Here is a 12498-nt window from a genome sequence, read left to right as displayed (position 1 = left end):
CACGTCGACCTGGACCCAATATACCGACCACTGCAACGGACAGCTGGAACTGACAACCGGAAGCGGCAGAGACAAACCACTATAAATGCCGGAGGAAACATCACAGAAGCACTTCACAGGAGGCTCCCAAGCACGGAGGATGTCACCTAGACAGGGGACAAAACGTCTGCAACACAAATTCCCAGCTCGGTGAACAGAACCACAACAACGAGCACCCGAGCTACAAATCTTCTCACAAACTTTGATTTCCATTCAATTGTAAGGTACTAATAAGTGAAGCATATAGAGTGAAAACACAAGGCTGACTACTAATGTATATATAGTATGTCATGCTGAAAAGGGGATCCCACTTTTACATTGGGTATACACAAAACTATGACTTTCTGCCTGTAAAAATGGTGTTCACTTCTGCATATAGTGTGCAATTTATGGTATCTCATTCAACCACTTATTAAGCTATTTTCCTGGAAGTAAGACTACATTAAATTCATCTAATCTACCCTCATAATTTAACCCCTGAAGTCCAGGTAATGTTACTGTGAATCTGCACTATACTCCTTCCAAAAAAATACTTTTTTCAAAGGTGCCGTATCCAGAATTGTGAACAGAAACGCAGAAGTAGTTTTATAAGTGCATTAAATAGCTTTATTGAAGTTTTCTCTTTTTACGTTCTGGCCTCCTTGTATTTTTTGTGTGATAGATATCAGCAGCAAATTTGAATTTTTGGCTGTTAATTGGGTAATTCAAGTTGTTAGTAAATAGTTGAAGCCAGATTGCCGTGAGATGTAATTAATCCCTTCCCTCTAATACAATCGTAATTGCTGCTAGCTGTTTTCTACAATGTAACCATAGCGATATAGCGTGGAAACAGATGCTTTGATCTAACTTGTCCATGTCAACCAGGTTTCCTAAACAGAACTAGTCCTAATTGCCATTTTTTTCTAAACTTTTCCTGTTCATGTACCTGTCCAAATGTCTTTTAAATATTATAATTATGCCCACCTCTACCACTTCCTCTGGCAATTCATTCCATATATGCACCAGCCTCTTTATGGAAAGAGTGGCCCCTCAGGTCCCTTTTAAATCTTTCCTCTCTTAGCTTAAACCTCTGCCTTCTAGTTTTGACTCCCCTACCCAGAGGAAAAGCCTTTGGCTATTCACCTCACTTATGCCCCTCATGATTTTATAAATCTCTATAAGGTCACCCCTCAGCCTCCTACACATGCCAAATGCTTTCTTCACCACCTTGTCTAGCTGTGATGCCAGAAATTATGTACCTAAACCCCTAGGTGTCTCTGTTCAAAACCGCTCCTCAGGTCCCTACCTGGAGCCTGCACTGATTTGACTTACCAAAATGCAACACCTCATATTTATCTGAGTTAAACTCCATCTGCCTCTCCTTGGCCACTTGGCCCAGCTGATCAAGATCTCATTGTGCATTTGTATAACCTTCACAGGAAAAACTTTTGTCAGTTACCTGTTTTCTATTTATTACTTTACGCCTTCAATTCTTCCAGGAAGAGGAAGAAGTTTTCAAGTTTTATCACATTTCCTATTTTGCAAAGGATGCTAAGATTATGTACTGCTCATATGAGATACCCTATTTGGGACAATTTCAATTACTGGTACATTCTCCTGCACTGGCCAGTGACTGAGTCCTGTAAATTTATTTTTAGATGAGTGATTATGTTCTCAGCAGAAACCATAATAGAGAGATCTGCGTGTCCTTACATTTATGTTTAACCAAGAAGTTTTGTTATGATTCTGCCCTCATAAGTACAGGTTCCTAGTTAGAGGCAGACAAGTTTTGCTGAGTCAGATTCATCTTGTGCAGCTGAAATGAAATGTTCCATAATTCAAGTAGGTTTTAGTACACTGTTGAATATCTTCTGTCTGGTGTAATCGGTGTTTATTTGCTGCCATAGATGTGCTTAAATCCTGTTTGCCCCCTTCAATTTCCACTGCTCTACTGATGGAAATTTAAAACCCAATATTTTATCAATACCTGTAAATTTATTATTCCAGTTTCTAAACATGCTCTAAACCTATCCAATTTCTAAATAACTAGACACTCTAGTTTAAATCATGTAATGTAAGTCATTAATAATAATCATTGTGGCCCAGGAGGGGACAGACTGTGTAAATATAGGTGTGTATCAACAGATAAAGATAGATGCTTCGAACCATTACAAAGACAAACTAAAAGCTCTGTATCTGAATGCTTAGTGCATTCATAATGAAATGGATGAATTGTCAGTTCAAATAGAAATAAATATGAATGATCTGATATTTATTATAGAGCAATGACCTTTGATGGCAAAGACTGGGATCTAAATATTCCTGAATGCGTGACATTTCGAATGATCATGAAGCTGGAAATGGGTGGTGGGATTGCTCAGTTAATTAAGGATGACGTCAATACAATAGAACAGTACAACACAGGAATGGGTCTTTTGGCCAACCATGTCTGCACCGATCATGATGGCATTGTATATTAAACCCATCTACCCTATGCGTGGTCCATAACCCTCTATTCCTTGCCTGTTCATGTATGGCTCTTAAACATTGTTATCATTTTTGCTTCTGCCATTTTCCCTGGCAATGTTCCAGGCACCTGCAAACCTCTGTTTAAAAAAAACTTGCCTTGAGCATCACCTTCAAACTTTCACCCTCTCACCTTGAACCTATGCAACTGGTATTTGACATTTCCACCCTAGGAAGACTCCTGACTATCGACCCTATCCTCGCCCCTCATAATTTTATAAATCTCTCAGATTTACCCTAAGACTGCAATGCTCTAAACAAAACACAAGTTTTTCCACTCTCTCCTTATAGCTAGTCTACTCCAATCCAGACAGTATCCTGGTAAACCCCTTTTGCAGTCTGTCCAATGCCTCCACATCTTTCCTATCATGTGGTGACCAGAAGTCCACACAATATGCCAAATGTGGCCCAACTAAAGTCATATATATTTGCAACATGATTTGCCAACTTTTATACTCTGTGCCATGACAGATGAAGGCAAGCATGTTGTATGCCTTTTTTAACCACCTTGTCCACTTGTATTGCCCTTTCAGGAAGCTACAGACTTGCATCCCAAGATCTTTTTTGTATGTGTCCTCCCATTTACTGTATGCTACCCTCTTGCATTTGATTTCCCAAAATGTATCCCCTTGCACTTGTTTGGATTAAACTCCACTGCCATTTTTCTGCCCAACTTTCCAACTGATTTTTATCCTGCTGTATCTTTTGACAGTATCTGCAACTTCAAAATCTTTGTCATCTGCAAACTTGATAATCAGACCATCTGCACTTTCATCCAAATAATTTTTATTTTAAAAGCTCCCAGCATGATCCTTGCAGAACATTACTGGTCACAGACCCCCAAGTAGAAAAATACCCCTCCACAAGTATCCTCTGTCTTCTATGACCAAGCCAATTTTGTATCCAACTTTTCAACTCATCATGGATCCCATGTGACTTAATCTTCTGGACCAGTCTACCATGAGGCACCTTCTCTTTAGTATAATAAAAGATTACGATAAAAGTCAAGATGTAAAATCATTTTGAGTAGAGGTAAGAAATATCAAGGATAAAAAGTCACTTGTGGGAGTAGTTTAGAGGCCGCCTAACAGCAGCACTGTTGTAAGGGAGATACAGGAAAAAATAATGAGTATTCTATTCAAAGCACAGTGCATAAGTAAATGACAGAAAACCTACTACAGCAATTATTTGATCAAAAGTTGACGGTAAATTTCTGCTCTGCCCCCAAACTAAACATGTATGTTAGCTTTTACTTTCTGCCTTATTCTGTACAAAACACTGATAGTTCCCCATTTGTGAGAAAGTGGGGGGTGATGATAAACGTACAAATTGAACAAATCAGATTGTTGAAGGTAGCCTGGAAGAAGTGTCCATTGAATATTTTGGGGCAGTTTTTCGTACTAAAGCCAGCCAGAGAGCAGGCTGTAGCCTGTTAGATCTGTGTAATGTGAAATGATGCAGATCAAATGAATTATTTAAATGTACAATCATAATATGATTTAATTTTGATTTCAGTTTGAGAGACGAGAGAATCTAAGACTAATCATTTAAAATTAAATAATACCAATTGTGGGTCTATATGCTTCAAGTAAACTGTGAAATTAGGTTGAGAGGTCAATGGAGATGCATTGGCAGATATTTTAGGTGATACTCGGTAGAGATTTATTTCACTGAGGAATACAGAAGGGGCATGGTTTACAGCTGATAATATCAAATTGAAAGAAAAGCACACAATTCCATAAAGATTAGTAGCAGGTCAGAAGATCAGAAAGAATTTTAAAAATGTAAATAATGTTTTTAAAAAATGAGCAAGGAATTAGATGATAAGAGTGACCTAGAGATTTTTTTTTAAATACAGGCAATAAGAGTTCCTACTGGTATTTAAAAATGGAAAAAGCAAACATTGGTGGTCTAGAAAATAAGTCTGGAGAATTAACGGCAGTAAGAAAATGGCAGATGAAGTTTTCATCTGTCCATTCTGGAAGACACAAATGACATCCAAGAAATAATTGTAAATTGGGCGGTGAAAAGGTTGCAGGAACTAAAAACAGTTGCAAACACTAGGGAAATGTACTGAGACATTTATTAGAATTAAAAGGCTGTGGAGTCCCCAGGTCATAATGGACTTCATCCTCAGATCTTGAAAGAAATCACAGCTGAGAGAGTGGATGCATTGATACTAATTTTACAAAATCCCCAAGATTCTCTAAAGAAGCCACTGGCTTAGAAAATCTTCCATTCAAAGAAGAAGGGAGACAGAAAATAGGAAATTACAGGCCAGTTATGTGAATATCTGTGGGGAAATTACTGGAATTAATTACTAAGGTATTTTGAGTTCAGATATCTGAATCTAGACATTGCCATTTGTGTAACAATCTTAATATTAATTCTAAACTTAATGATCATTAACTTCAGATATTTTGCTATTTCAAGATTAATCTTTGTGCTGTTATCTTTGTTTTTTAGGCCATGGATCATCTGCAGTCATTCATCACAGACTGTGACAGAAGAACAGAAATTGCAAAAAAACGTTTGGCAGAAACCCAAGAAGAAATCAGTGCAGAGGTGGCAGCAAAGGTATAATCAGTATTAGCCAGTGATCTAATGAAACAGGGGTATAGACACAAAATAGACTGGCTGCACAGGAGCAGAATAAGTAGGATTTCTGTACTGCTTTATCATCAATATAAGAAAATGGTAAGCTTGAGGGGAAAGATGTAGGAACTTCTGCCAAATGTATCTTTGATCACAGTCGTCTTATTTTCTTCCACTAGTTAAAATAGTCTATTAAAAGTTTAAAAGTACAAATTTAGTATGTGAATGTGTGCAACAGGTTAATTGCACCTTGATTTCATGCTTCTATAATTATTTTTACAGTTAGACTACTAAATGGCTGTAGCAGTATAAGTTGTTCATCCTCTGTAAAACATCATTAAAGGAGATTCCTCTGATGTCAAATGACCTTCAAATTTCTCACTCCATAAACTTTGAAGTGCAGTTTTTTATTTTTCTGTTTTCAGCAACTCTTATCTGAGATTTTCTCCTCCTGTTTATACATAATCTATTGATATGTCGCCATGTCCTATATTTTCGTAACCTGTAGTGATGTGTCTGCAAGTAATGTGATGATTGAAATGTTGACATTTTTCACATACCTGCCAAAATATCACATCTTTTTCCAAGTTTCATGTTTTTGGGATGTACAAAGAATCAAAGAGTGATTTATGTACTTCTGATACAGCACTTACGCTAAACATTTTAATATATTTCGACACTTTTTATGAAGCTAATGAAAATGACACTCCTTTCCTTTGTCTTTTCTGATTGGTGTTATGCAAGTTATCTGATCAATGTGTCCTTTACAAGAAAAGGTTTGTATATTCCCCAGACATACTCAACATTACTGTTATATTGCTGTGGAACTTCTTTGCCACACAGCAAAATGAGCTTCCTAGGAGTTGATGGGAGGTTTATTTTGTAACACATAAATGATCATGGAGACCTGATTGGTCCTCATAATTTAAGGGAAGTGAGATATTTAGCATTGTATCGCCAGAACTGTGTAGAAGCTGGAAATTGATGCATTTTAAAAATGCTATTTGTCTAAACATGCAAAATCTAGTTGACGCCCCAAATTCTATCCTCCTTGCTTGTTGGGTAATTAATTCAGGAATGGTAGGAATTCTACTGTGCTCAGATGCCACCAGCTAGACTTTAATATTCCAGATCACCATTACCTGTCCTGTAGAGCAGTTTGTGCACACAAGTTCTGAGTAGCAACAGCATCTGATTCTAATCTCTTTTTACCAATCACATAGCCAGCCAGATATCACAAGTAACAAATTGTCTATGGGGAAAAGTATCAAATAATTCCTGAAGCCTAAGAAAATGGATTAAAAATGGACATACAAAATCATGCAGTGTGTTTCAGCTCTCACTATTTATTGATAAATTGAGACTTACTCAAAAACATTCAATTCTTTTAATAATATAACATTAAGACAGCTGACAGAATGCTTACATCAGAGCAGTCTCTGAAATCTATGTCAAAAATGCATTTAATTGTTTTTGAACAACAATGTTAGGATTATGTTGATGTTAGCCTGTCTGCCATCTCTCAGGCTGAGCGAGTTCATGAACTTAATGAGGAAATCGGGAAACTGCTTGCCAAAGCAGAACAGTTGGGAGCTGAAGGAAATGTTGAAGAATCCCAAAAGGTCATGGAGGAAGTTGAGAAGGCACGAGCTAAGAAGAGGGAAGCTGAGGTAAATGTGGCTTATATTGATCATTACTTTCCCTTCTAATTCTATTTGCCAATGTTTTTAATGTGGAATAAAAGTGCGTAGCTCACCCACTTTGAATTCTTTTGTTTTTTCCCTTCCCCTCAAAATAAACTTTTAATTTGCTGTAGCAAGGAATGAAATTTGAACACTTTTCAATCGATTGTATTTTTTCTACTGGTGGTTCAATTATCAAGAGCAGAATTTGAAATTAAGTTGACGAAAGTATGTGTTACTTGTTAGTATTTTAAAACTCCCGAAACCAGTACAAATTTAATCAGAGCTGTGATCCATGTAAAAGAGAATATGGAGTACAGTCTACAAATACATTAATTAAGCTGTAATGTAATGCCAAACGTTTTTAGAAATAATACTCATGTTCTATTTTGTATTTAAAGGCCCAATTGTCAAATTAAAATAAAGGGCCAAGCAATCAGTTTTGTGAGCTTTATTTGGAGACTTTTGCCAGTAGTCAAAACAATATTTGACATTTGATAAAATTTGAGCACAAGTACAGGCAGCAACCATGATTATGATCAGAGCAATCCTGAGGAGAACTAGAATACTGTTAGTGACAGGCAACCCAACTCAATTGGATTACACATAACAAACAAAATTACATTGAGAGAAAATGTACACCATCCCTGTTTAAAACCTGTGAATGCATGGAGCATCAAATTGGTCTCTTTAACTTTTAAATTAGGAAGCAAACATTTGTTATGGTTTATTTTGTTGTACTAGCCACATTATGATTTACAATTTAACTATTGCTGGAATAAAATGCAGGTTGCACATTTCATTGTCCAATTGCATTTTTCAATTTTTGATCGAATGTATCAAATACCCTGCTAATTAAGGACCCCAGAAAATTACCACTGGCAAGTGCTAATACACGATCATTCCTTGGGAAGGAGAAATGGGGGGTAAATGTAATATTGGAGGTTGACACTATTTCAAGTATCTTGTATTAATTAGTCTATTATTAATCTAATGCTTCCCAACTTAATAAGAGAGAGCTAATGTATATTCTTTCTCCTTGCAGCTTTGTAGAAATCTGTTTTAGAGTTCATTATTGATGAAGCAATTGTTTAACATAGACTCATTAAACCAGCTTTATATATCCATATATTAGTCCTACAATCGTATTCATTAACGTTATGGATAGTTCCAAAGTGAAATCCAATTGAGACTAAAATTTAAAATTAAAATCAATTTTGGATTAGAATTTAAGACTGAAAAAGTTGCTAGTGATTTATCGGAGTAGTTGATTGACCTTTCAGCAGGTTTTTAGACACAAGATGTTACGTGTCTTTGTGGCTGCAGGGAAAAAATCTTTTAAAATAATTCTTTTTACACAAACGTTTATCTGTTTTGCTTTTAAATAATGAAACCTATTACAAGATTTTTTTCTAGCAATGTTCAATGCATAATTAAATCACAGAAAATCTGCCGCAGTAATTATTTGCTCAAAAGTTGAAGGTAAATTTCTGCTTGGCCCCTAACCCAAACATGAACTGGTATGTTGGCTCTTGCTTTCTGCCCTACTCTTATACAAAACACCGACATTTTCCCATTTGCTACAAGTGCCAGTAATTTTGCATGTATTTCTCTCCTGGTTACAACACAGTCAATACAATACACTGTCCCCCATTAACTTTCCAATTGAAAATTACATTTTCTGGAATAGATTATAAGTGTGGACCGTTAATTAAACCAAAAGGGCTCATAACATGGGATATCAAGTTTATCAATAACTTCTTTTGTCAGACTGAAATTTACAACTGTGAAAATTGCATGTTTTCCCCTTCTTTGATTCAACCAAATGTTGCTTGGTTATCCAGTTGTGTGTGTGTATGTTTGTGTGTGTATGTTTGTATGTATGTTTGGGGTCCTCTACAACAGTTATTTAGTCAGAATACCCAGTTTCCTGAAAGATTTCTGTCATTAGAAACACGAGATTTTAAAGATGCTGCTTAATAGTTGATGGGACCAGTTAATAGAATGCAAACCCTTTTTTGCCTCGATACAGTTTCAACCACTTTAGAACCATGCTTTCTAAGAATTTCATGACTCTTTCACAGTGAATAAGAGGAAAACCCTCTCAGAATATAGTTTTTTAAATTTTCAACATACGAATCCACTGGGTCATTGGGAATTGTCAGCTCATTAGGTGAAAGCTTAGAATTTACTCAGAAACCAAATGTATCCTTTTGTGATAGTTGAACTTCTTGCTTCACAAAGGTTATTTGTAACAAACTTTGTGCACAGAGCAACTTATTATTATTCAGGCAATGAGACATCAGTGCATCTTAAGCCACTTCAATAGCTTGGTCATCTTTGGAAAGTGATTGCTCAAATAGTTTGAGGGTTCTCCCTGGAAATTGTTTTTGAAGTGGTGCTGCTGCCTGTATCCACCATCATTATTTTTTTGAAGTTGGGTACCCACCATCATCATTTTTGAGAGGATGGGCACAAAAGAATTCAAAGTGAGTGAATACCCAATTTAGATGATATGGGGAGAACCCTATATGAATTATGTTCCAGAACATGTCATAAAAATGTAATATATTTTAATAACATTTAAACTTTGTTTGTACAAATTAGGGAAAATTCAATCATGTAATTGATCATGTAACTCCCTGGCTTACCCAACATTTTGCTGATATAATTGTAATTGATCTCTACCCTGTTTAAAAACGATAAATCTCAATTGTTAAATGAGTCCTCTGTTCTCAACAATGTACTTCTGGACTGTGTTATGGAGAAATACAGCTTGTAACATTGCATTTTTTCACCACCAGGGGGACACCATTGCTTCTCCTTCCTCCAGTGCATTCTGGGTAGGATGACATCACTGTGATTGCCTTGTGCTCTGTTACTGTGTTATACAACTTCCACAGAATTTTGCCTCATTTAGAACATCTTGCTGTAAAATTATAGATAAAATGCTTTATAAGTTATATCTAGCAATCCGAGACCAGGGATACAGTTTTTATTCAGTAGAAATACACCCAATTTTAGTGAGTTTCTTGCCACCACCGATCAGAAGCTTCTAACAGTCACATGCGTAAGTAACTACTACAAGAAGAAAACCGTAGTCAAGGTGTTGTCGATGTACATGTGTGTATGTGTGCACGTGCGTGCGTGTGTGTGTATATGTGTGTGATGGGAACACATTTTTAATTCAGTCTGCAGTTCATAGTGAAAATCTTTGAGACTATGGCATCTTAACCTGGTTCTAATCTGGCATTTTAAGTTTTACCTTGTAATTAGTTATTAAGCTTGCAAAGAAGATTTCCTCTGAAGCCAGTCAACACAAAGTAAAGTTGTCGCTGCTAATGCACAGTCAGATACATAAAGTGAACACTTCATATTTTAAACCACTTCTCAGCTTTCACTCAGTTGTAGCACTCTTGCCAACGAGTTAGTCAGTTTTGTATTAGAGTCCCACTGCGATACAAGCTGATGCCATTAAGTACTAAAGGAGTAATTTCTCTCAAATGAGACATTAAACTGAGGCCCCGACTATTCAGTCATCTTATGCAAAATATCATGCAGCATAAAAGAAGAGGAATTACTTTTGGTTTCCTAAAATGATTTCTTCCCCAGTCAACATCATTTTTCTGAGTACTGTTTGTTGCACATGCTTCATGCAAGTTCACCTTAATTATGTTGGTGGCAGTGCTTCAAAAGTAGTTTACTGCCTGGAAGCCCGTTGGAGGGTTTTACAGAATTAATATTATCTTCTTTCTTATCAATAGAATGTCCTGATTATTAATCTGGTGTTAATTTTATTTCAGATAAATTGCTCCCATGTTTCTGAAGTGTTTGCTGAACACAATTTAATAACACTTCAAAGTGCACAGTCTTGTTGGCAATTTTCAATATCAGTCAGCTCAGTTTTGGTAAATGTACTAATAACAACTTAGGGACATTGAGAGAATTGTAAGGAGGCTGAAAGCATCAAATGTTTGATAGGCAAACCAGGAATATTTCCTTTTGGGGAAGGACCTTTGTTAGATGCAATCTTTCCCTTTCATACCAGAAATCACTTCATTAGATAGAGGAGAAAAGGCATACCTTTTTTAACATGATTAGTTACAGCTGGATTATACCATTGGTTTCTGAAGTGTTGACCTCTACAATACACTATATGTAATAGTTGACTTGCAAGACAAATGTTTGCATCCTGTTGATCCGAAGAGAGAAAAGACTTGTTATTATTACTGTTCCCCAATAGCAGCATGCGATTTGCTTTAATTCTATTATTGTCTAAGCTACACAGTTCATAAGTTGAGCATGATGATTGTATTAGAGCACAACTAGGCATCTGCATGCATACTCTGAATTTTGACCTTTTCATTTGCACTGATTCCATATCAAAGCATTGGGCTGGAATGGAAGAACATGCTGCTGATGAAAACCAGCACGTGTTTTGATGAAGCCAAAGCTAGAAAATTTTAATGACCGCATGATCGTTGGGTGAGAGATCAATAAAACTGGTAATTGAATTGTAGATTCACTCATGGTGTACTACTTAAACATGTTATTTAATTAAATTCTCCATTGTAAAGGATACCAAAAGTCCATTGTATCTCCTTTCTAAAAAAAAAAGCTTAACAGTTTTAGCCTCCTGCTTGAAATAAATCATGTATGAAAACAGCAAGATTGGGTAGGCAATTTGCATTCTACTGAAAATATTTTCGTTCAATTGACTATTTTCATACTGTAATATTGTGTTATTTAACGTGTTGCCAATTGAAAAATTAAAAAAGCAAATTTAAGCTTTTTGTCTAAGAAATAGTATCTGGACCAGCTTTGTAAGTGGTGGTTTTTGTGTATTTACTTGTCCCTAGCTGTTACCCAATGTCTTCCTTATGAATGATTAATTCAATTTGCAGTTGAATTTCTATTCAGTTATGCACTTTGTTGTTTTAGCTTGTGGCATAACAGTCCCCACAGCCACATCAGATTACAGGCCCTGAAAGTGAAATTAGTTGCTCATACTATTTATTGTTTTGAGCTGCAGAATAGCAACAGTGATTGCATCAATATTAATCGTAAATTTTTTAACAGACTGTCAAGTACAGTATTCTTTTGCCTGTGAAATATCTCTGCAGACCGAATCATTGATATTCCTTCGTTTTCCTGCCAGAAAATATACTGAGCAATATGTAAAGTATCCCTTCTTCCTCCCCTGCTCCCCTCCCTGACCTATACCTCGCAAAACTCCTGGGAAAGGCCAGGTGCTACTTGGACTCTGGTAAGCTAACATTGCTACATCATCACCTTTGCACCATTGGAAATTTTAGTAACAGGTGAAAGGCCATTTTTGGTCCTTGTCAACTCTACCGTCCAACTTTATCCCTTGATCACTTTGTTATCTGGGAGTTAGTCTGTAACTCATGGTATTATTTTCTTCAAAAGGCTGAACTCATAATTTATTCTATATATTTAATACCCTTTTGTATGAAGTTGTTGAGTGTGGAGTAGTTCTGCCCGAGTGTACTGTTTTGGAAAGTTCTGTTCCTTAATTTTGATCTCATCATCGTTGCTCCAATTTTATTAGTTTCCTTTTACTTATTTTAAATTAATTACCTGCGTTACGTTTTACTTTTGAGACAAGCCTAATTTTAACTTTTACTCATAACTAAATGTCTGAAACTTTGTTTCA

General features: G+C 36.2%; 1 protein-coding gene across 8 annotated transcripts in view; it reads left to right on the top strand.

Moving 5' to 3' along the window:
* The window catches only part of LOC122542333 (putative RNA-binding protein Luc7-like 2), a 67239-nt gene that overhangs the window by 35013 nt on the left and 19728 nt on the right, over window positions 1–12498 (top strand). For 6 of the 8 annotated variants that reach the window (XM_043679992.1, XM_043679993.1, XM_043679995.1 and 3 more), the window contains 3 exons: window positions 5011–5121; window positions 6666–6809; window positions 9626–9664. In XM_043679992.1, the coding sequence (XP_043535927.1) occupies window positions 5011–5121; window positions 6666–6809; window positions 9626–9664 (294 nt within the window). The remainder of the gene's footprint in view (window positions 1–5010; window positions 5122–6665; window positions 6810–9625; window positions 9665–12498) is intronic. The other 2 variants (XM_043679994.1, XM_043679999.1) reach the window with 1 other exon arrangement.

This window comes from Chiloscyllium plagiosum, chromosome 39, assembly GCF_004010195.1.
Source record: "Chiloscyllium plagiosum isolate BGI_BamShark_2017 chromosome 39, ASM401019v2, whole genome shotgun sequence".
NCBI classification, from domain to species: Eukaryota; Metazoa; Chordata; class Chondrichthyes; order Orectolobiformes; family Hemiscylliidae; genus Chiloscyllium; species Chiloscyllium plagiosum.
The sequence above is the reverse complement of the archived record's forward strand: the minus strand, read 5'-3'. Positions and strand labels throughout refer to the sequence as shown.